The sequence below is a fragment of the Nipponia nippon genome, unplaced genomic scaffold (assembly GCF_047370975.1).
Source record: "Nipponia nippon isolate SJK-2023a ecotype South Korea unplaced genomic scaffold, ASM4737097v1 scaffold_2, whole genome shotgun sequence".
Classification (NCBI taxonomy): Eukaryota; Metazoa; Chordata; class Aves; order Pelecaniformes; family Threskiornithidae; genus Nipponia; species Nipponia nippon.
This window is the reverse complement of record NW_028262336.1, coordinates 27,576,360-27,601,508: the sequence shown is the minus strand read 5'-3', so window position 1 is coordinate 27,601,508 and position 25,149 is coordinate 27,576,360. Positions and strand designations below refer to the sequence as shown.

Sequence of the window (25,149 nt, the reverse complement as noted above, 5' to 3'; positions counted from 1 at the left end):
GGTGTTTGATAGGAAAAGGCCTTTTGATGTTAAGATGAAATTGTAATGAGCTAAAAAATGCCAAATACTTTTTTTTTTCGTTAGGGTAAAGCATTCCTTTTTTTAATTTTGTAATTATTTAATCTTCTTTTAGTCCTCTGTACTCTGCTACCAAAGTCCTTTTTGAGTGTCTCAGAAATCGTATAAATGGCATCCAGCGTGCCATGTGGACATAGAGTGCACGGATGTACTAAAGACCCTTTGCACCTCTTCTCAAACAGATGTGTTAAATTACCAGGGCTGGACGAGGGGAAAGCAGAGGCATCTCTCTACTACATCTTAGTCTTTTAATGCTTGTGTGAGGTTTTATTTTTTTTCTGTATTGTATTTAAGTCAGCATTTTGATATGAAATAAATACTTGTAATGACCGTTTTCCCTGTCAAAACAAACAGAAAAATACCATGAAACCTATTTTCAAAAACAGGTTCCAGTAATTAAACAATGTAATTGAGGTAGCTTTGCCAGGACTTACCTTGTTTTGTCCTAATTTGACCAGGTTTGTAAATAGTACTTTGATACAATGTGATGGAAAACAGATGGATTATGTCCCTCTTCTTTCCTTATCCAAAGCAGTTATATACCTGATGGGCTTTCTTTTATGGAGTTGTCTTCTGATCCCAGTCTTTAGCGTGGATTGGATTTTCTTTTTTTTTTTTTTTTTTTTAATATCCCCACCTAAAGAATGAGTTGTTCTTACTGTGCTTTCTCTTTGAGAGTAGGCAAAATACTGAAAGCCGATACTTGAAAGGTACTTTGAATTTCTTTGCTGTCAAATAATATTTGTCAAATAATATTTTAAGCACTTCAGCATTTAGCTACTCATAGGAAGGAAACGTAGCAGAGGAGCATGCACAAAGATGCACACAACTCAAAGTGAAATGAGTTGTGGCTGGAAGACAGGCCTCTGAAATGCTGAAACTCTCTGAGGGAGAACCAGCTGTCAGCGTTGAGCATTTCCATGGCCGTGCATCCTTTCTTTCAGAACTTGTACCCTTACTACACTTTTGAAAGTTAATAATTAAAAAGTGTATAACAATTTAATAATTTTGTGTTCTGTATCAGAAATGTCAGGCTGGTGCTTGAATGTCTGGTGACATACTAGACTAATGTATTTACAGAGAGCTCTAGATAGTGTACGATCAATTGAGGTAATTTTTTTCAGAATCCTGTAGTTGCTATTTTTCAAATTTAGGTAGTTCCCATTCTAGAAATTGATCTCTGATCCGTATGCCTTGTAAAAGTGATGAGTAGTGCTTTATTTGGTCTTTGAAAACTGGATATACTGTGAAAATCTGAGCATAACTTTTGGAGTTAGCTTGGGACAGCATGCTAATTGGTCTAACTGTTATTTAATGATTTGCCAAGAGGCAGGGAAAAAAGCACATGCTACTTCTTTGAGGTCATATGCAAAGTAGACAAAATAATATGTGATTACAGTTTCATTAATATGCTTGGAGTTTTTACTTTTGCAGAATACTAATAAAGCAAATAGTTGCTGGTAATATAATTTGTGTCACATGAGTTATTCTTTGGGAGACTAATCCGCCCGAGAGCTTTAGGATTAGTCAAGGAGAGATTTGCCACTACAGGCGTTAATTGTAACTAACTGGACTGTAGCTTTATGTTATTCAGCATTACTGTATAGAAGCTGCTCGTCTGTGTAGATAGGTGCTCTAGATTATTTAATGGCATTGTAATGCAGATAATTTTTCTTGGCAGGGAATGAATGTAAGTAAATGAAACCATTGGCTCTGAAGAAAACTTGAATGATACATAAAATTCTTGACCAGCTCACTTATTTTAGCTGGATATACCTTTGATGTGACCAGTGATTCACGAATTCATGTGTTTAAAATGTTATGACAGCATGCATGGGACAAATTGCTTATCACTGCATCTAGTTTTACTCTCATTTCACTCTCCTGCCTTTTTTTGAGTTGTTTTTCATCTTTCTAAGTGTATGTGTTTTCAAAGAAGTGCTACTTTTTCCTCCCCTGAAATACTGCTGCTCAGTCCCCGTTGTGAAGGTAATGGCGTTGGATGTCTCTCTTAAAATCAATAATAATTCATTAGGTTTTACGTTACCGGTAACTTGCGCAGACTAGAGATCTCTCTTGAAATTAGTTGTTATCTCAGATAAGTTTAATCTTTTATTTTTGGCTTTGCTGTGATAGTGAAGCATTATCACGATGCAATGCCTGGGGAGAAAACCAAACTGTATTTCTTCCCAAAGTGCTGTATTTCTTCCCAAAGTGCTGTGCTACTTGAGGTCTTCAAGACAAACTTGATGGGAAGGGAGAGGGCTGAAGAGAAAGTTGTTTCTTTCTCTTCGTGTGATGTGCAATATATAAGTGACATTTTTAGTCCCTTACCTGGAGATCTCAGGATAGACTCACCAGCACTTTCTAGCACACCTTTCATTCCCTGGAAAGCTTTTCTAGAGCCGTCCCCATGAAAATGTAGTTGCAGTGTTGGGTAAAGCTTAGTCTTGAAATGGCAGCATAGCCTAGATGTACATTAAATACATAGCTTGAAGAGTTATGCATGTTTAGTCTTCTGAGCTGTTAAGTTGGGAGAGAGGCAAAAATCTGTGGCAGAGGCTGCCGTAAGAGCTGAAGGTGGAAGATCTGTGTAAAGCCATGAGACCTGCAGGTGAGCGTGTTGGAGGTGAACGCTTCTGGATGTTTGCACGAGGGATGAAATGGTATGCAGTAGTTTTGTTAGACTGTCCCTTGTTTACGGTTTCTTGTGCTTTTTTCCTACCAATAGATGCCATGCTGAACATCTGAGCAGAATTACAGTGCAAGGCTGGAAATTGGCACGCGGGCCTTATCAGCTCGGGATTACTTGTCGTAGTAAAGTTTTTAAAACACTTGGAGCTGTGTAGGTGGGAGAGACCCCAGATTAGAGAGGAGGCTCAGGCAGTAAGCGTCAAGAGACCCCCACCAGTGCCAGTCCAGACCAAAGGAGCGTGAGAGGCTTCATGTATCTCGTATTCTTCTCCTTTCATAGCCATCAGCCTTACAACACTAAATGACAACAATGCTTTCTTGAATTAATTGCTTTAACTTACTGTTCTTAATTTAGGAATGTGTCCTGGATTAAAATAGATCCCCAAAAGTTCAAGGCTGTGAGGATGATCTCTTCCAGACACCCTTTTCAGCAGGTGCCTTGGGAATGCTCTTGTGTTCAGTGGCGGGGCACTGGCAAGAAGGGCAGCGTGGTGTGTCTTGCCAACAAGTGTTCATTTGCTACTTCACTCTGTTTGGTAAAATTAATAAAAGGCTGTGTGTTACATAGGCTTGCCGTGGAGGGCTGCATAGAGAAACGGGAAGAAACCAGAAAATGTGGCATCAGAAATACTCTTCTTAACTGTCTGTTATTCAGCATAATTAGTTATTTTGGACCAAGAATGGATTTTTAGCTTTATGGACTTCAGCTTTTTCTTTTGAATTTTGTTGTAGTCCGAATGATTGCAGAGGAAAACAATATGTAGAAGAGCAGCGTACAATATATAGCTTAATGCAGTAGCTGCAGGTTTTTGGCCAATGATGTGAAAAATGTATGTTTTCTTTTTTTTTTTTTAATGTTAGAATCACTGTCAGTCACTGTGTTTGTGACACATTCACTCTTGGGAAAATAGAAGTAACAATGCTGTGAAGCATATGTTTGCAAAATGGAGTGAAGGGAAATCTTCTAGTCATACACTCTTAATAGGAGTGTCTTGCTCAGGTGTCGTCAGAAGGCACAGCAGAAGCTCTAAATCTAGGATGGGGAAGGCCAAGGTCGGATCTGGTAATGCACTCCTCCTTTGCCCTTGCATCAAGAAAATGCTCCTAGGCTTAACTGTTGTGTTTTGGCCATCATCTCTGCAGAAAAGCCTCCATCGATGTCGGCTGCTTCTGTGGATTTTGCAGCAGAAGTAATTTCTTGATAAGCAGGGAGCTGCCAGTTTTCAATCAGAAAAAGTGCCATAGCAGATCAACTTCTTATTTTCTCCAGAAATGAAATATCAGATGGCAAAAATCTTGGATTAGAGGCATGTTTTATCTAAAGAGCAGGGAGATAGCACAAAGGCTGTCTCAACAATGAATCTGTTCTTCTGTTAAAACTTTGCAGTGTCACTGCAAGTTTCACAGATGCCATGCTGAAAATGCAATGTATAAAATTGCTGCTTATTACTAAAGGTGAGAGGTGCTTAGTTTAAACACCAGGACCACATAGTGATAGCAAGTACTTACCTTTAGATATTAAATAGTATAATGTGTGTCTTTTTTTCCTGATCTAAAATGTTTAAAAAGGTGTTATTTCCACTCGAGGTGTTTACAGAAAGTTCATTTGAGAGCTCAGTGTTGCATCTTCGCTGGAGATATAACAGACAAATCCATTAACCTACTATCCTTGTTGTAAGGACACTCCAACAGAGTTCAACTTGGGAAGTTGAGTATTTGAATTATTCATGATCCTAATCTAAATGCTTTAGTTCTGTTTACAGTGTCTGTTAATTGCTCAGGTATTTCTTTATGATTAGAAACATTTAGCTGTCCTAATCAATAAGATGAAGTGCTATGCTGAGCAGTTCATTAATATGGCCCTGTCAGCTCAAAATATAGAAAGCTAAATGTGATCATGACTTGCTCTGGTAATTTCATTAAGCTGGGAGATGTCATGTCTTTTCTGAAGGGAATGAGATTTTAAGTAGACAGTCATAGGTTGTCATGCTGTTAGATTGATAGCACTCCGAGTAAACGGACGCATTTTTTTTCCACCAACTTCAGCTGTCTTCCTAGCTAAGGCAAAAAAAATACCAAAAAGCTCCCTATTATAAAGCCACAAGGCAAGGGCTCCATAAATTTACAAGTTATTCTTTTGAGTGAAAAAAAATTTAAAAACTGCCACAGTATGACTGCTGTCTGCTTTATTAATTTAATAGAGATCCCATTTGGAGGAGCGGACTGTGAATAGGGTTCACATTCACACGTTACCTGTGGAAGGACTCGCTTCTGTTTTTATTGGAATTTTGATAGGGTTGTGTTGCATCTATAAAGAAAAAAAAATCATGAATTTGGAGAATTTTTTGCAAGTGATAATAGATGTGTCACGTTTGAGATGCTCTCTGGAGTTTCTGAAAATGTTAGGAGGAGTAAGCGTGTGATGGTTGTACTGATCACGGCAAGCCAGACAAGGTGTCATCCCAGTTACTAGAAAATTCCCTTAATTACCTGGGGGAAGGACAGCGATGGTTGACTGTTAAATCATACAGAGCTTACTAGTTCCACGGGAGAAGAGAAGTTGAGATAGTAAAGGGAGGTCTCTGCCGGTAGAAGTGTTCCTGCTTTATTTTTTTAAGCTAAATTTCGGTAACATGTTAACATCTTAAAGAATAGAGGAAAAACACGTGTTCTCTCCTTTTCTAAAGAAAAAAACAAAAACCAACCCCCCCCCCAAAAAAAAACCCCAAAAACCCCAACCTGAAATACTTCTTTTAATTGTGCCATTTTAACTTACAATGCTAAACTAATAGGGTAGTTAGATGCTGACTCCTGCAATGTTTCTTGGTGTGATTTTTTTTGTTATTACTGTAGGCATTTAGAATTCATGAAGTTTTTTTGTGTTTGTTTAAACAGAGTGGGGGAACTAAGATACGCGGTTTGCATACCTCTTGTAAGACAGTAATTCTATTTCTTCAGTTCTTCATGAATTTTTAAAATGTTTTTAATTTTCCCCTTGAGAAGCCTTCTCACTGAAAGTTTAAAAGTTAAAAATAGATATTTAAACCTAATTGCATACTTTGCTGTGCTTTGAATGCAACGGGCTCACCTTTGGAGCCTGAGAGGCAAAGGAGAGCCATTGACTCCTCTCTTGAGGAACCTAACCCAAAGAGGAGATTTATCTTTGCGTTGTGTTTCTCAGGTGGTAAAACTGAAGTGAGTACTTTCAGCTTGTACCTTCTGAGGTTGGCTACACCGGAGGGTGGAGGGCTGAAAGAAAAAGAGCTCTTGATTTCCCTTAACGCTGTTGTCCCGTGGGAGGGATTTAAACCAATGTTGAAGTTCGTGGGGGAGGAGGGTTAAGTTGGTTTATAAATGCAGGTAGGAGGCTCACTGATGTTCCAGAATTGCATCTAGTTGGGAAATCGCTGAGGGCAGCTCTGATGTTTGGCTCCGTACGCCAGCAGCACTGGGGCGTTTCGCGGAGGGAGGCAGCTGGCTGGCGCGGGGTGGGTCGGGCGGCGAGGGGCAGCGCTGAGCTTCGGGGGGGACTGCGCCAAGCCTGGGTGTTTCCGTGCTTGTTTCGGGTAGATGGTATTCTGTAATACTTTGCTGCGAGCAGTCCCATTTTGATAGCACCCCAGCCACTGCATTTTAAGGTTCAGTCGAAGCAAAGCTTAGGTGGAAGCTGCTGCTTTTAACCCACCACCTTTGTAAGGCATGATAAAATACAGCCTGTGTGCTCAACATCGGCATGAACTAGAGAGAGGATCTTGAAAAAAGATACATTGTGAGGTTTGGTTGGGTTTTTTTTAGGAAACTCTTGAGGAAAACGTGTTACTTTTTTGCTAATTGTTAGTGACACCACCCCCCATATACCAAGTATGTTCTGAAAATTAAATTTCTGTTATCATGCTCCAACTATGCGTGTTGTTCTGTGCTTATCCCAAGTTGATAAGGTGATTATTTTGGGCCCCGGAAGAGTTTGTTTACAGCTTTAAACTCTGTGTTACACTATTTTGTTCTGGATTTCTGTGAAGACCTCATTTACATTTCTCAAATCTGCCCAAATCAAACAATTTCAGTTATGCTGTCATGGGTGGGTAAGCCTAGAGTTTGGTTCACGCTTGCTTCAGCTGTTCGTGCTTTGGATGGACTGAACTTTCAGATGTAAACTTCCAGGGGAAGTTTAGGTTGGATATTAGGAAAAACTTCTTCACCGAAAGGGCAGTCAGGCACTGGCACAGGCTGCCCAGGGAAGGCATTGAGTCTCCATCCCTGGAGGTATTTAAAAGACGGGTAGACGTGGTGCTTGAGGACGTGGTTTAGTGGTGGACTTGGCAGTGCTGGGTTAACGGTTGGACTTAGTGATCTTAAGGTTCTTTTCCAACCTTAATGATTCTATGATTCTATGCGAGATTAAATCCTTTCCCCCCCCCTCTTCCTCCTCCCAGGTGCCTGCTGACGGAAACGCTGGGTTGTTGGCAGAGCCTCAAATCGCCATGTTCTGTGGGAAACTCAACATGCACATGAATGTGCAGAACGGAAAGTGGGAATCAGACCCCTCTGGCACGAAGACCTGCATCGGGACGAAGGAAGGGATTCTCCAGTACTGCCAGGAAGTAAGTACTGTCTTCTGGAACCACTGCGGTGGTTGTTCTTCTGAAGCACCAAAGTGCAGACGCATGCTGGAGAGCTGAGTCTGTAGGGACCTTCCCTTTCTTTTTTTTTTTTTCTTCTTCTGCTCCATTGCCCTTTTGTCCTTTTTAAAGAGGTTCTCCTCAGAGCCTGTTAAAACAGCTTCAAAACCTGGTTGCTGGGGGTCACTGAGGCTGTTGGACAATTTTGTCCCTCTGTCTTCTGCCCTTGGGGGATAATTTTGTATAGTATAGGCACAATGAACTTCTTGCTTATGAAGTATTTTGAATAAAGCTGAGGTGACAGTTTATTATTTAAAATGCCCTTGTTCTTTCTGGGCTGATCTTGAAAGAGTCAGCTGTAACACGTCTTCTGTCATCCTACCATGATACTGAAATACACTGGGTCAGTCTGGTGTTATTGGTCTCTGCTGCACACTGAACCATTCAGAGTTTCTTAATAGAAAAAGCTTGCCCTACAGATGAAGTCACAATGACTGATTTCATATTTGAGAGCAGAAACGTATTACCCACTCACTTATGTCCTAAGAACAGATTGTGGATCTAATTTTGTTTTGTCTCCATGCTGTGATAGCATGATAACCTTGTACCAGCGTGTGACAGTTTGAAAAGAAAATGTGGATTTCATGCCATGAAACAAAAGGGCATGGCTTGAGTCGCGTTGGTCCTTATGTCTTTCTACACCATCTCTGCTTTTTTTTTTAAGCAGGGACTACTGCTTATTGCCATAGTGGTAGCTGTCTTGCTTCCTAAATGTCAAACCAATTCCTGTGAAAGTGCCTCTTTAGAAAGCAAGATAATTAACTCTTCAGATCTCTGCTCTCTTAGCATCATTCCTGTCCTTTCACCCATTGATTGTTCCTTCTGTTTCTTGCAGTGTTTTGTTGTTTTTCCTGAGTTTGGGCTTTATGGTCTAGAATATTCATTTTAAGGAAGAACTTGTAATGGCTACTGAAATCAGTTCTTCGCCAGTAGCTTTGTCTTTTTACTAAAAATACTAGTTTCTGAGATTCGTAATATTTTTGTTTACCACTAGCAAAAATACCAAGCCTAACCTTACTAGTAAGGTTTCAGAAGGTTCTTCTGGTTTTCCATTGTCTCCTTTGAATTATCTAAAGTTGATTTATGCATAGTGATATTATTGAGGGTGGGGGAAGAAACAAGGAGATAGAAGTGTAGACAGTCACTTAATAAAAGTCCACAAGGTAGCAGACATATCTAAACTTACAGAAAGAAATATGTGAATTTAGAGGAAGTAAGAGCAGAAAGTTTGGATGGTTTTAAGGCATGAATAGCTCAGTAGGGCGGCAGTTCAGTTACAAATGCTGCAGGTAGGGAAGGATTCCAGAATAAGAACTGGGAGTTGCAAATCTCAGCTGAATGTCAGGTGATTTTGAAGTTTTGGGTGGCATTAAAAAAACAAAACAAAACAACAAAAAACAACAAACAAAAACAAAAAAACCCCAACAAACAAAAACCCACCTCTTAAAACTAAAGTGAAGAGGAAAGCAAAAGCAGTCAGAAGGTAGTAGCCATATACTGTTAGATGACAAAGGGAATAATAAGGAAAGCTGTGACTGCACATGAGGAAAAAATTCTTTGCCTTGAGAGTGGCCATGACCTCTGTAGCTCTCTTTTAACCTGAATTTTTTTGTGAATCTGAAATTTTCTCCTCACTGGAGAAACAGAGGAGAGACCTTCTGTTACTTGTGTTTTTTAAGGATAAATATTTAACTCCAGTGTGATGGTAGCCTTGATTTGTGTGCTGACAGTTCATTAGCTTAATATTAGATGATCACATCATGATTTTGGAGTGTCTCTTTAGGTATGGTTAAAAGCACAGTGTAGAGAGTTCTGCCTTCTTGGGGGGCAAGGTGCTGGTGGGTCTGCTCCCTAAAAATGGGGTGGGCATCTTACTGCTTTCAGTCAATCTACATTATTATAGGTGTGTGATTAAGCAGTGTGCTCTCATTAACTTCAAGTGAGCAATTCTGCTGTGGGTATCTGGCTAAAAACCCTTTCCTTGCTGTGCTCACCAGTAGGCTATCTGTTTGTGGGAAACTGCCAATGTCCTGGCTGTCCTGCCCTGTCCTTATTCCCCACACACACCTGAGCTGCACAGTACAACTGGCTGTAGGACACTGGTGGAGAAAGGGGAAAACTGGTCTGGGGTGAAAAAGCACGTGACAGCACCAGAGCTCTCTGTCAGCAGCTGGTTTGGGGATGGGGAGGAATCATGTGAGCCCCTATTTTTTTTAATACTGGTAATAAATTCAGAAATAGATAGTAAATATTAGGAAGGTCGGATCTGCTGACAACAAGTTAAAACGAAAAGTCACATGGAGGTTGATCCAGCCCGGCAGGGTGGAAAGAAGCTCCCAGTTCAGTACGACTCTTCTCTGTAGTCTTCCCTGCGGCCGGGTCTGTAGCATGGTGGGCTTTGACTCTGGCTGGCAAAGGGCACTACTGCTTTACTTCTGCTTAACTTTCCCGTGACCTGACAAGAGCAACAGAAGAGTCGGATAAAAGCACCCACTTCTACCAAATAAATGAATTTATAGAGAAGTGCTAGTGAATGCACCTCAAAGTGGCTTCTCAGCTGTGGGGAACCCCTTATTGCTTGATGCTCCAAATATGCTTACTATCCTGGGGGTAACAAGTGAGGTTGTTTTCCTCTTACCTTCTGCTGTTTACATGGGCTGAGAGACAGCGCTTGCTGTCAGGCCCAGGGAACAGGGTAAATTTGCATTTTCCCATTAGCAGGAAGCAATAGGCATCAAGGCTGAGATGTGGTACCTCTTGCATTGGAATAGTATGCAGATTAAAATCTCCTTTTTGATTACTTTTGCCAAATACGACCTTTTCCTTCCTTCCTTTTCTTCTGTTCTTGCTGCCTTTTTTCCCCCAAAAGGAGGACTGCTACTTCTTGGGGTGCTTTTTTTCTCAGTATAGGCAAAGGCTGAGCGTATGTGCTCTGCCGATCAAGTAGACAGGTACTCTGCCTGAATCTGCTTTTCCTGTTCCCTGGCACCATGGCAGCTTCCTTGGCTCTTCGGTCTTGCTGTAGCAGCAGCTGTTAGTACCACTCTGCTAAGGTACTGGGTTTTTCCCCAGCTGTGAGTGGAGCCCTGAATGACAGGGAGCAAGGGAAGGTAAGATTTTGCCCTGCATCTCCAATGAGAAATCTGTCCATCCTAGTTTTTGTTGCAGATACCTTGTGTGCTTCTGCAACAGGCATTGTGATTATGGCTGTAGTGCAAGAGATGATGCTCTACTCCAGTAGATCCTGTAGAGGTAGTTTATGCACGCAGTTCCTCCTGCACCAGCGGCATACTGAAAGGAGCCAACTGGGTAGAAATTACAGTGGAGATCGTGCTCTGTGGCTCCTTGGCTCTAAAATAATACAAGTTAGTAACTTTTAGCAGGAAATTCCAGTCAATCCAAAATTATATGCTCTGTAGCCTCTGGCTTTGTTTTCTTCCATGGAAGGTATCTTGCAAAAAATAAAGAATAAAATCTCCCCTTTCAGCAGAACTTACAAGTAGATGTGGTGTTCTGCCTCCCTATAAGCTGTTTTAAAAGAGCTTTTCCTGACGACGCCAGGCCAGACGCCTGAGTGGTGGGCAGAGCACTGGGCTGGAAGGTGCAGGAAGTACAGAAGAGCTTACATTTACTGCGAGCCTTGAATCTTTTCCTTGAGATTGTCATCATTGCCTCTCCTCATCCACTGCCAGCGTAGGTGGCTTTTCAAGTCTTGATGCAGGAAGCAGCAGTAGAGGAGCATTGCAGGGGCAGAGAGGGAGGAACGGGGAATAAGCAGAACCACCTACGTGTTTTAAAGATGTGTGTCACTTGTTGCTTCACTTCTTTTGAGTGGGAGCTCAGTGCAGTACAGGAACTGTCTGGATTTATATTTCGACAACACATCACACAGTTTAAAGATGACAAAGCTCAGACTGTACATTACTTATTTGAATGGAAATGGAAGATACTTGAGTGCTACCTTCTAACTTCCTTGAGTTCAATTAAACTCTGCTGTTGTAGTCACAAGAAATGGTTCTGGAAGCAGAGCGCATCCATCTCCTCTGCCTTCAAATCTGCATATTCTCCCTTGTTCAGCCTAAGCTGGTGGCTTTTTTTTTTTTTCTTCCAAATACAGCAAAATGAAGCTTTCCTGGGTGGAATGAGGTGCTGGTTAGAGAAGCACAATTTACTTGTGGTATCTTTTAATCTCAAACTAGCTAGTATGCCACTATATTAATTGTACCCACTATTGAAAAGTAAAATGGCATGGGCCTGATCTGCAAACAGCTGTGAAATGCAAGTGCTGCAGGTGCTAGAGCAATGCTGCATTAATGTAAAGGGAGTGGTTACACCTGTGTATGTGCCAGAAGCCGTAAGGTGTTGTGAGTGTGCTAGCTGACACTTCAAATCAAGCCATCAGTCAGTCTAGTGCTGCTGCTGACAGCGCAGTACCAGCTGTTCCAGAGGGATGTTGGAAAAACCCTGCCATACACTATTACTGGTTAACTAGCCCCCTGGGGAAAGTTTCTGCCTAACAGCCCTTGATGGGTGGTTAGCTGATGTCCTAAAACAGGTGGGGACCACTGCTCCTGAATTTTGCTTTTTATTGTTTTGTGGAAAAAAAAACAGGTACCCCCACCCACGCACGTTCACACACCGGGGTGGCACGTTACTGTGGAAGGAAGGTGTGTTTCGGAGCAGGCCGTGCTGGTGCTGGAGGCCAGTCAGTTCTTTGTCTTGCTAAACAGTTTTCATAAAGCCAATCTGGAGCCTGCCCTTTGGCAAAGTACGTGTTTTCAGCCGCATGCATATGCAGAGCAGGAAGTTAATTTAGGTGTGCTCAGTTCCCTGTTCAAACGGAATGAGTGTTCAGATGGAAGATATTGGTGTATGTTTTTATTATATTAGCAATTTTGAACAGCTACTGTGTGCTGAATTTTATGTCTGGTAATTAGGATACATTATATGAGTTCCTTGAAGGACTGAAATTATTTTGCCGTCTGTGCTGAACTCAGTGTCCAAAATGAATTGTAAAAACAACACTCAACAGCTGGCAAAAAATTCATTTTGTCTAATGCATGTTTTTTTTCCCCACTTAGTTTAATTTGGAGGTGCTCATTTCCATTATAGGTATGCATGGAGTTGAACAGAATGGAAACGAATGGTTCTGAATTTTTTTTTTTTTCCCCCAAGACCAAACCAAAACTATAGTGAAACTAGTTTGGGTCTGGATGTCACGTAGATGGTTGAGTGGATGGAGTGTAAACCTGGGAGCCTGGAGATCAGCAGCTGCCTCTCTGCGAGATCTTTGGCTAGGTGCTTAGAATTAACTTTCAGATGTAGAGTATATGTTGGCTTTGGCAAGCGTTTTACCTGGCATCTCTGAAACCCCATCATGACTGCTTGATTTCTTTTGTGAAGTCATGACGTGTCCACAGTCTTTCTAAACATCATTGAGATCCATGAGCATCTTGCACTAAATGTGTAGTTATTACAGAAGTCCTCTCCAGAAAAAAAAAAAAAAAAGATAAATGCATGCTACTATGCTCTTAACTATATCTCTGTGTTATGTGGAGCAGAAAATACTAGGGTAAATTCAGATAACAGATAATTCATTATAACTGGTGACAGAACAATGTTGACATTTCTAATCTCTAATCACAATACGTCCAAAAAGGGTCGTCTTGTAATTTGCTCAAATCTTCTGTGTTTATGCTATGTGTTTAGGTAAGTTGCTGGTGAAACCCAAAGCCACTTAGCCGGATCCAGGACAAGCTGGGATGTAACCACAATAAGGCTTTCACATTAATTTACCTCACAACCTCTGGCTTCAAAGTAGTCCTCAAGTCCTCTGTTTTGTAGATGGGCCAAAAGGGCCATCAAACAACTGCCCCGTCTTCATTTTTTATTTACTTGCTTGGCTCCCTGCTGCCATCAGCTCGGATAATCCTTCTGTGCTTGTTGCCCTGGGGCCCACGCTGGGCTGAATCAGGCAGGCAGGCAGGACTGATGGCAGGAGTTCCTTCCCTCTCCAGTCTTTGTCCTTGGGAGCTTCTAGAGATTTGGTAAAGGGTTGGTTGAACTGGCAGGGATGCTGAAGATTTTATAAAGAAAAAAATAGTTTGGCCTTTTCTTCTGAGAAGAGAATTTGAGACGCAATGAAAATGGTCTTGCTGCTTTGATAATGGTTTCTCTCCATGTTACCTTGACATTTTCATCCTAATATGAATTGTTTTTATCTAGGCTGCATAATGTCCTCTTTCTAGTTTCTCAAACCAAATAGCCACTGTGTCGAAGAAGAAAATGAAATTTAAACCTATGCTACTCTAAATTCAGCAGCTTAAAAAGCCATACGTTTTGCTCTGAGGAAAATGATCCATTTAATGAAACATCATGGAAAACATACAGATTTTTGGCAGCACAGACTGTCCTTAAAAACAAATCACATTTTCAAGGCAAATGTGTGTTGGTATATTCTGAGATGTGCACAGTCATGCTTAAAAGTTTGGGTGAACGGTATCTTAGCACTCTCTGTGTTGATTATTGAGGTCTTTTGTTTTACTTAGCTTTTGGTCCACAGCAGAAGTTGAATTAGTTCACTCTGTCTGCCAGCGCTTAAATCTTATTTGCTTCAATGGAGGCTTAGATTTTGGAAATGCAGGGTCTCCTACTGATGGTGTATTTATCCTGCAGTTAAACCTTAGTATGCTCACCATACAACCTTCTTGAGAAAGAAGGCTGGGCTTTTTAGCCCAGACTGTAGTCTACCATTTAAATGTATTTCAAATCAAGTGACTAATAAAACTTGGAGCATATGTTGCAAGATAATGCCTGCCTTCTTTTGCTGATAATAAAAAGGTCCCCTCTTACTTTTTCCATACGGAGACCTTTTTTTGCATGTCTTGAAAAGAAACGAAAAACGTCAGGATCTCAGTATGTTGTTGTTTTTATGATAAATTTTCCAACTCCTTTTGAAGTAACATGGTTTTCTTGTGGAAGGAGGGTGCTTCTGCTTTGAGGCTGAGGGAGGAAAAAGGATGAAAATAGAAGATGGTTGTCTGCATGAATATATATTTAGGTAAATGTGTACTGCAGTGTTTAATGAAGCTGCAATGGTGCATTTTCCCCTAGATTAATTTTGAATTTCACAGATATGATGGACTAGACAAATGGCTCAACTTAATCGTCGGGTTCCACCAGCATAGCGTTTGTGCCAGGAATACGATTGTTTCTTCTGTCCTCTAAAAATATGAATGCAGTGGCTGTGCAGGGTAGTCCTATTGCCTTTTTTGGTTTATAGTTGAACAAGAAGACAACCATTTAGCATGTGATCAAGATGTCAAAAGACGTCTGCTAAATTGAAGATATAAAAGACAAGAAGAAAATGTTTTCAATTGTTGTCAGCATGCTGTGCTCTATGCTTGTGGTTAGCTCCTTAAAGTTATGAAAAGACTGGCTAACCACGCTCGCACAAGTCTGTGCCTGGAGAAGGGAGCGAAGCTCGACTGGCCCAACTCTTGGCCTTACTGAAGCCCAAGAAACTTCCGAGAGGGCTGTGTATGTGGTCCGTAGAGATGTTACCTCTCCTGCACCTGTGATGTTGCATAGAAGGTGTCCTGGTGGGGACAGCACAGCGGACCTCTACTGCTGTGTTTCACCATTCTTTTTTCCTTCTTACATACGGAGTTATCGTAGTAAGCTGTCCGCTATTTCCTTTACAGATACATCTGCCAAACATCTTACACTACGTAACTCTGAGGTGGACTGGTAGCAGCTGTTCCTTTTAATAAATGATATTATAAGCCTAAGAGATACTAGGCATAAAGTGTGATGATTACCTTAAGTAAAGAAAAATCTGTTATAAATACACAGCTGTTACATTTCAGCCCTTTTGAGGAGGAAATGCCCATGCTAATCTACTTTCTTTTCCTCCACCTTTTCAGACCACGCTTGCATGGACACTTCTGTCTGGTGCAGATCTATCCCACTCTTCCTAAAGTCATCCTGGGTCCTCTTTAACTCCTGGCAGTTTCCACTTGGATACAGGTTTTTATTCTTGGTGAGGGATGTTTTCAGAACTAGGTCAGTTCCTTGATCCAGCTTCTGTGTTAGTGCTGGCTCGTGGAGAGGTGTTAGCAGTACACGGACAAGGGATGGAATAAGACAGGAATCACGCCCTGGCAATGTCAGACGTGTGTCAATTAAAGGCACTGAAACCACAGCTCTAGCATCTGCAGGTGTACCTCTGCAGATGGATGGGTGCAAGTGTGACTCCTTTTTGGGACTGGTGCTCCTGGGAGCCAAGAGGCTACTAGCAGGGTTTGGGTGGGTTTGAGTGTTTAGGGGCTTCAGGTCTTTGTGGTCTTTGTTATGTTTCTGTACATGACTGGGTGTATGTGTGAATAGGTAGTATGCCTGGTGGCATCCCGTATTTTTTGGGTCATCCGCATCCCTTATGGATGGCTCTATAGCTTTCCTGTGCTATATCTTATTGCTGTTTCTTGTGGTGGTAGTGTTACTCTCTTCTGGGGGTTTTCCCTCTTTTTCTTCTTTTGGGGGGCAGGCTTCTTTTTTATCCCCCCCCCCCATCTACTTTGAAATATATGGAGATGGGAAACATTGACTACAGATGTGGTTTTTTCACTATAACAGTGTATATGAAGCTTATTAGTAGCAGACAGTGGGCTGACCTGTCTAGATTGGTAGCACAACATAGGTTTGTGTTCAGAAGTCTGTCTTTGCAAGTAAAAGGGCTTATGCACATATATTCAGTTGTCAGTTCTGCAGGCAAAAATAAAAAAGGGAAAGAAAGTTTCTCTCGCTCCGTAGCTTTGAAGCTGTCAGAAAGGTGATGCTTGCTTGAATTCATAGCAGGGTAATGCCCCAGGGTTGGATGGGGGAAATATTTCTTGATTTCTGGGACATTCCTTTTTTTTCCCCAAGCAGTTTATTGCCACTGCTTTCTAATTCATATGGTGGCATTATCGTCCAGTTAGCCTTTATCCAATTAAAATTATTATTTAGTACTGTACTGAGCACCTGCTTTAATCTTCCAAATCCTGTATACCTCTGGCTAATAAAAAAAATCTCACTCATAATCTGTTTTTATAGACGTGTGCTCCTTACAGAATATTGTTCTAGATGGTTGTGGATTAATTAATGTATAATCATGGCCAATTATTATTATTAACTGGCCAGTTATTGATGGCTTTATCCACTTTTATCCGTTATATATATATAGCATTTTTTTTAATAGTTTAAACAGAATTTTAGCTGTTAATTTTCTTTCTTCCCTTTTTTTTTTTTTTTTACTTGAGTGGGGTGAGAATTTCACTCAAGGGGTGTTACTGCAAATTGCTAATGGAAAAAATTGGAAAGGTGAGGATTTCAGATTTTTACATATTTTTTTTTTTTTCAGAGCTCTTGAGGCATCTGGCTTAATGTTGAGACTGAAACCAGAGCACTGGATTTAAGGTCCCTAAGACTATTCCAAATTGTTTTGAAGACTTAGGGTGAATCCTTGGTAGGGAATGTGTCCTCCTTTTTAGCTAAGACAGGAGTTTCTACTAGAAAGATACTGTGTAGTGTTTAGAAGATGCATCACAATATCTGTTAAAGCATCAGCTTTGCATTTTGCGGGTGCCAATAGCTGTTGCATATATTAACACAAAAGGAAAATTACTTGTACAGTAATGATAATACCATGTTTAAATTTTTTCTTCTGTCTGGGTATGAGTATTGAAACATGAATACTGTTAACCTGGATATGAGGAAATATGATCAGATACAAATTTTTTTTTTGCCAGCATAGTCTCTCTTCCTATAAACATCATTGTAGGTCAGGAAAGCACTGACCCCGTGGAAATTTAATAATATGCAACATGTCCAATTCCAGAAACCACACGATGTTTCTATTAGAATGTAAACCGATGCAATTTAATTTATTTGGTTCTTATCCTAAGTCATATGTCTTCTTGGAGAACAGTGATAACTAAGCATTTATAAAACACCTAATTTCTTCCGTTTATTCCTCACTTCTTCCACTTGGCCTGGGAAGACAGCTCTGCCAAAGAATTGTGGTCAATAAACTGCTTCTTTGTAAACTCAATTTCCGAGTTGCACATGTGAAACTATTGTTTTTTGAGGCAGTATCAAGATCCTTTAGTATTTTTTGCTTTTCCTTCTTTGAGCCAATTACAGGCTTTAAAAAAAAAAAAAAAAGGTAAATTTAATTTTGATGTGTATTCCTTTCATCTTCATCTGTGAAGTGTTGCAGCTACCGTTGCTTGTCCAAGTTCCCACACAGCTTGGCAAGTCTGTACACTCCATCGAAGAGGAAAAAAAAAATCAGAAGGGATCATCCAAGAAGTAGGAATTACATTTATGCTTCTAAACAGGGAACCTAAGGGGATTTGATAAGACTGATCTTATTAAAGCTAAACTCATAATACCATATAAGTTGATATGTGTATACTTTTTAGTATTTTAGAGGAGATTGTCATAGAAGCTCTCATTTTGAGCTATTGTGGAGAACACATCGGTGGATACCCTAAAAGGCAATTACTTGCTGAAGTCTGGAAGATGGCTTTTGAGGTTTTGGTGCCAGTATGGATCAGAGCCGCTCTGTTGAGCAGTGGTGCGATGTTTTCCTGTCACTGTTTCATTCCTCTAGCCCAGGTGTTTCCTACAAGAGCGCTGCTCTGGTTTGGAGTTCGGAGCGACACGGTGGACTGAAGTCTCCTGTATTCAGCCAGGTTCAATGTTCCTGAGTGTCCCCACTTTTGCATACTTCTAATTTTGGCATCTTGAGCTGTTGTAGCTTAAGATCTGCAGCAAGAACAAACAGTCTTTCCTATGAGACGGTCAGGTTGTGCGAGCTAATTTTAGAGTTTCTTCCCAAACTAACAGGAGTGCTGCTACAGAGCGGTTTAGCAGAAGTGTTGAGCTTAAGCGGTACATGCTGTTGCAGAAAGAGTCAGTTTTCTTCCCCTCCTCCTCCTCATTGCTGCTCTGCCAGATTTCAGCATATGTCTGATCTTGCGATGAGGAAATATAGGGAGCTGAACTGGCACAAAGCTAACCCCCGCAAACAGGCAGAAAAAAGGATGAGTTTCTCTCTCTGCCCCGGCTCACTGAGGGTCAGATGAGCTGCAGTGCTAACGCGGGAGAGGTGGAAGGGGAGGGCAGGACTTTCCCTTCTTACGACAGCTAACCAGAGGATGGCTTTGCTGTGGTGTTTGAACAGCCTGTGAAGGAGAAGCTTTTTAGAGATTTCTGAAGGCACTATGTCTTTCTGCCTCTTGGTTCTATGTGTTCTCAGAAGAACACACTCAGTTAATACCTGAATTTCCCCAGCAAGTTTTCTCTGATGATAGACAGCATGAACAATTTAAATGGGGAAAAAAAAATGGATGTTATTAGGTTTAGAAGACAGATATCAAATCAAGCACATAATGAAGAACAGGCCACATATTAATCAGATGCAAGTGTGGCTCCATGATTTAATTTTGGGCAGCAGTAGGAACGTAAGTGGAGAGCAAATAGATTCAAAATACCAGAATCTGTGCAGAAAAGGAGAGAAAAGAAGGCAGGTGAAAATAGAGAAATGTGAACAAGGCTGGTATTTTTAGGCAGGTTGATGACAGCAGGTAGGACAGAGGAGAATTGACAGATGAATGAAAGACTGAGAAATTTGATGTAATGTGGTATCCTTGTAGTGGTTATCCGATCTGAAATTTAGTTTTCTTGGGTCATTTGCTAAACTCTTCTTCTGCAGGCCTGCCATAAGTATTTTGCAAAAAAGGATACGGACCCTCCATCTCCAACATAGAGTCCCAACTGCTGCTGGTTTTGCTGTTGCTTTTGCTTCTGCCAGGGTTTTGCAGCTGGAGGTGAAGGAGGAGCCTCAGGAGCATCAGTGTCACACACTGGTTTCTAAGATTAGGGTTCTTTGTTACTGCTGTTTAGCAAACAAATCCTGTCTTAAGCATAATGCAGAAGTGGATTCGATATTTGCAAATTAATGGGATGTAATAATTTATCACATTGTGTAGCCCTGTTGTAGAATTTCTTTTGGGAGAAGCGCTGGGCTGTCTTACGGGGGTGTTAGAGGGTCAGCCTGGTGGTTGTCACAGGGCTGCACCAGCAGATCGGTGCAAAACTGCCTGCACTGCGCCAGGAGTCTGACACAGAGTTATTTGAAGTCTGTGCAAGTCCTTACATTGACTTTGCTGCTTAGATTAGTCTTTGGAGAGGGAACTTCAGTCTAGTTTAATGTCTCACTTTCATGAGTACTCAAGAAATTAAAGCTTATCTCTGAAACAGTTACCCTGCTAAACAACAGAAACTGCGAAGCCATAGAGCGCGGTAATAAAGTAGATTGCATCATAACGTAATCCTGAAGATAAGAGCATTTAAAGCTTTGATACGCTTTTTTCGTTTCTGAAAGCTCCAACAGAAGCGTAGGTGTGGTTCTGCGAGGAGAGAAGTAATCTCTCTCCCAGGATGAGCCAAGGCAGTACGGAGTGTTAAGGATTTTTTTTTTTTTTCTTCTTTCCTCATCAGTTTAAAAATCCTTTCCATCAAGAAGTACTTGATCAGAATGGTCAAACTTGATTTATTCCTTGTTACTTCAGTCCAATTCAGTGAACTTAGTTCCTGTTGGAGAAAGGGTGCCAAAGATCGTTTTAAATTAAACGTATCGTTTGCCAGGCTTACTGTGAAACAAAGTAAAAGAAGAGACATTCGATAAATTATCATGCTTGTTTTTAATATTAAAGTTATTTCTGTATTTTGAGGAGTTGGCAAATTGGAGGATCATGCACGAACAAAAATTATTTGATTGTATTACTGCTGCCTGAGTTGTGATTACCACAAGAACTCCAAATGTACCTGTTTGTGGAGCAGTTAATACAAAAAATAAGTCTTTCTGCTTAGCTACTGTTTGTGATGCCAATCTGTTAAACACTGTTGTAGTAAACATTTTTGATGAAGGGCAAGTCAGTTTGATGCCAAAGGTAGAGTTTGATAGTACTTGTAAAATAGCACTTGAAGCCCCTTTCTTGTTACTCTTTGCTTGAGGCCTTTGCTGGGCTTTCCTACGCAGAATGTCCTGTTCTGTGGGTGCTTTGAGCTTGTTCAGTTGGATGCAGCCCTAACAAGTGCATGTTAATTAGTTGCCTCAAGCAACTGGTTAACTGGGGAGTTGTTACATGGTGAACAAGGAGAAATGGCAGTAGACTCTGGTAGGCTCCATCAACACCTTTTGTCAGTCTGTGTACGCAGCGTGTGGCGTCATCTTCTGGGCGTTCGTAGCTTCTGGTTTTTTAGCTTCAGAATCAGAAATGTTAATCTGCATCATGCTAAAACTTACACACACACACCGCCCCCAGCAGTAAGTAAAGTAACTGAGGGTTTTCGTACACTGTTTCCTCTGTGAAAGGTATTTCTGGGTCTGCCCGGCAGGGCTCTGTTAGAGGAACTTGCTCTTTGTCTGTGCAGAGGGCACTGATGTCCGCCACGGGAATAACTGAATACTCATGCAGGAAGAGGGCTGATGCTACACATCAGACCTGCTCTCTCAATTGGCTTTTTTAAAGAGCATTCAACCAGAGTCACACTTTCTTTCCTGATTTTTAACGTTACCATACCATTAGCCCAGCATATCTTAAAAATAACAATCAGCAAGACAGGAGACCAGCTTGATAGTGCCAGCAGTCAGGAATGGCTGAATTTGCAATCTGAAGTTAGGTCTTGTTAACACAGTAGAGCATTTTCTATGGTTATGTCTTTGTATTTCTTTGGAGATTGTGCCTCAGTGAGAACAGGGTGCAAGCTTCAACAGAAATGAAATCCTATTGCAAACCTCATTGTTTTCCTGTTCAAGAGCAAAATACACTGCAAGCTTGAGGGGTGTGAAGTTCAGAAATGTCTGTGGAGTATTCACCTCTTCCCCCCATGTACTTGGAGATAGTAGAAGCTGGTTTTGTATCATGTTTTGGGACCACCGTACTGAGCTAGTGTGGTTCAGATTTCAAGTAGCAGAGCAGTTCACCCAGGGTAGAAGTCAGAGCTTGGCAAGTAGATGCATCACGCTGTCAGCAACCTCTTAATGCCGTTACTCATGTTAAGTAGACATCATTTTTTCATTTCATGCTGAAAGCCTGATTCATGCAGTACGTGGACTGAGAATGCGTGGTGATGATATTTGCCCTTTTGACCCTGTGACAGTATCTGGCTGAGGTGGGTGCTCTTTGCTCTTGGCCTGGGTGTTTGCCCGTTGTGCGAGCAGGTTGGAGATCTGCTGGCGAGATGCATGGTGCAGAGGGCCATGCGCCTGGGGGTGTTCCAGCTGCGCAGTCTTTGGGGTTGGAAAGCAGATGCAGGATTACAGTCGTCCTTACTCTGTCCTTTAAAATTCAGAATCGTCACATCTCAGAAGATTCATAATTGACTTGGGCTTTTAAAGTTTATTCTAATGCTCCCTTTGCTCAGCATGCCTTTGGGCACTTGGAAGTGCACATCCTATTTCTGCTTGAGAATAAGGTCTTACATATATTGGTGTGGAAGTTTTGTTGGATATGTTTGAACTTAATGTTGTGCCACAACAGTGTTGTTTTCTAGGGATTAACATCGCTGTGGTCAATTGAGTCATTGGGAGCAATTTGAAGTGCTTCTGGTTTCTCCATTTGGCAACCATCCTAATCCTTTTGAGATTGTTCTTTTGTAGAAGAAGAAGGAAAGAAAGCTTTTTATTTTTCTGGCTTTCTTTGAGTTGGTGGATTCAGTCTTTGTGTTAGAGAAGTCAGTGTCAGGGTTCCCATTGACTTCAGTGGAGCATGCAGTACAAGGCCTCAAAAATGTTTTGCCATCTGTGTGGGAACAGACTGCAGGAGGAAGAAGGCTGGCAAGAAAATGTTTAGCTGCTTTTTTGGGTGGGGGATGGAGAGCTAAGACAGTTTGTTCTTTGGTTTGCATGCTTCTGAGCTGCTTCTGTTAAATGTACAGATGCCTATAGACAGCCCAACAACTGGGAACTTCATGCACGTCTAGATTTGGTGCTTATACACCAATTTATGAGCAGCTTCTCTGAGAACCTTTCTCCTGCTCATGTCTACAAGGTTCAATAGCCAACTCTGCAGCAATGTTCATTAGGTGTCAGTGAAAAAATTACTCAAAAGCCTTGGCCCCTAACCTCTCCTGTGCTCTGTGAACACCTCAGAGCCTGTGAGTAGTGGGGCTTGCTTTGAATGTGCAATGGTGGAGCGTGGGCCTGAGAGGCTGAGAGCTCCACCTCATGTGTTCTCACTGCTGGAAAATAAACCAAGCCAGGTGGGTCTGCTGTGATAACACAGCAACAGAGGGGGATTTTCTGCCATGTGGGTTTTCGCTCTGAAAAAACAGTAATAAGTTATTATGATTTTACTAAAAAAGAGTGCAAACCAAGTGTTACGCAGCTGAATTGCCCTCAGAGACACTGCATGTGTACTTCGGTTTCAGACCCATGGCTAACTCAGTCTGCCACTACAGGTGTTGTGTGTGTGTGTGTGTGTGTATGCACAGTCTGGCAGACTTGAAAGTCTGTTGTAGAAAAGGGATGGTAGGGCTTTGCTTTATGGTAAAGCACAGATGATGATGCCCCCTTCATTTCTTGCTTTGTTTTCAAACTGGCAGTTTTGGATGCCCATGGACTCCAGGGCACAGCTTCACCTGAAGGATTGGTGGCTGAAAGTCCTTGTTCTCAAAAGGGGAGATGGCTGGGAGGTCCTCCTGTTAAACGCCCACATAGATATCATTCACAGGCTCAGGATGATGGCTAATTTCTTTAGCAGCTACAGTATTTAGCAGAAAATTGGGATTAGTTGGGTTTTCAGTCCAATTTAGCAACTGGAAATGAAGGCGCCAACCAGTTTACTAAAATAAGCCGGAATTTTTACATCTTGGACAAATTTCCAAGCTTTGTTGCAAAGACATCTGCAGGGGACAGTAGTTACAGACTTCTCCATACCCTTCTTCTCTTCTCCTGTCACCCTGGGGATTTGAAATGTCATGAAGCAGAATTAGAGAAACAATAAGTGCAATTTATGAGTAAAAGTGAATTCTAAGTGATCTGAGGAGCTGTAATACTTTTAATGGTTAATGAAGATTTCTTAATATCCTCTTGGACATTAGCTTTCAGTAATGCTTTGTGAGTGTTATCAAAGACATGAGCAGTAGGTCCTGTTCCATATAAAGCAGGATTTGCGCCGCTTCTGTCCAGGCTGCTTCCTCAGCAGATTTGCTGCTTTTTGTGACCTGCTGAGGCCTCCATTGCCTGGCTCTCGCGCTGCCCTTCCCTGGCTTCCCCCCCACCTTTTTTCCCAAGATGGAAATGTGAAGCAAATTTCTGCAGAAGTCTCAGCAGTGTTTATAATGCATCATTTTGTTCTTCTTCTACAAAGTTCTGCATTGCTTTGGAAAGGAATTGTGAAAACACATTCAACTTTTTAATATAGTTTCTTGCTTTAGAAACCGACCGTTTCCTGGGGTTATTGGTTTGGTTTAGTTTTTCTGTTTTCCCTGAGTCAAAAGAAGCTAGTTATGTGGGAGTTCACAAAGGAGAGCAGTAATTGGGGGGGGGTGGAAGGCTGAAAAAACCCAGTTCTTTGAAAATATCCTTACTTTAAAGCTGAATACATGAAGCAAGTGAAAGTGTTATGGAAGTTTTGTCATCTCCTAAAGTGTAGTGTCTAAATTTCTGAAATATCTCCAATAGTTTGTTTCTCAGTGAATTTTTTTAAGGGGTGCAGGGGGCATATCTTTGTACAAACATTTGTATGATAAGGATTTACTGCATTTGAAAATTATTTCAGGTTAAAGTATAATGCAAATTTAAAATGAAATCCTGAATAAGTCCATGTGGATCTAATCAGGCTGGAGTACATTTGTTGTGTTTATTCAGCTTTCAGACTGCAGTACTGGAATTTATTGTCTGTGTTTTGGAGCACTGTTATAGTCTCCCCTATTTGAAACACAGACACATGTGAAATGTAAAAGACTAAATGAACTTCTGTCTTGGTAGCGGCTCCAAATTACAGTTCCCTTGAGTAGGTAAGGCTTCAGAAAATGCTTAGTGACAGTTTCTGTAGATGAGCTTTGACGGTGAATTTCATTTGATCTGTGATAGAGTTAATATTGGTAATGGAAGTAAGAAATGCCTGATATATCTTCAGTCGTGTATTCTCCAGGTTACTGTCCCAAGAGACCAGTTTGCAGGCGGAATAACTGTATCTGTGCGAGACAGTGGTAAGGCAGTTCTGATTACTCTGGACCAAACGTTATGAGAAAGACTTAACAACTTGGAGGCAAACATAAATTTATAAATATTTGTGAAGAAAGATGTGATTTCTTTAGGAAGGAAACTTTTGTACTATTTTATACTGATACTAAATATTCTGTGTTTGTATTTTAAAGCTATAGTCTATAAAATGTACATCTCATGCACAAGAACAAGAATTATTAAAAAACATTGCTGCTTGATTTAAAATAAAAAAAACGCAGTGTAATCTTAGAGCTACTCAGGTAATTACTGTAGGTATCCTGTTTCAAAGGACCAATACAAGACATGAAAATATAAAACACTAAATGCACATTCCTGTGCCGTTCACAAACAAGAAATGTTACTGATCTGAATGTTTTCTGCAGATGTGCTCCCTATGCTTTGTTCTTCATGTTCAAC

At 41.1% G+C, this 25,149-nt stretch overlaps 1 protein-coding gene across 4 annotated transcripts in view; it reads left to right on the top strand.

Moving 5' to 3' along the window:
- APP (amyloid beta precursor protein) overlaps positions 1-25,149 on the top strand; it is a 224,362-nt gene that overhangs the window by 38,175 nt on the left and 161,038 nt on the right. For all 4 annotated transcript variants that reach the window (XM_087755993.1, XM_087755995.1, XM_087755992.1 and 1 more), the window contains exon 2: positions 7,206-7,373. In XM_087755993.1, coding sequence (XP_087612119.1) covers positions 7,206-7,373 — 168 coding nt within the window. The remainder of the gene's footprint in view (positions 1-7,205; positions 7,374-25,149) is intronic.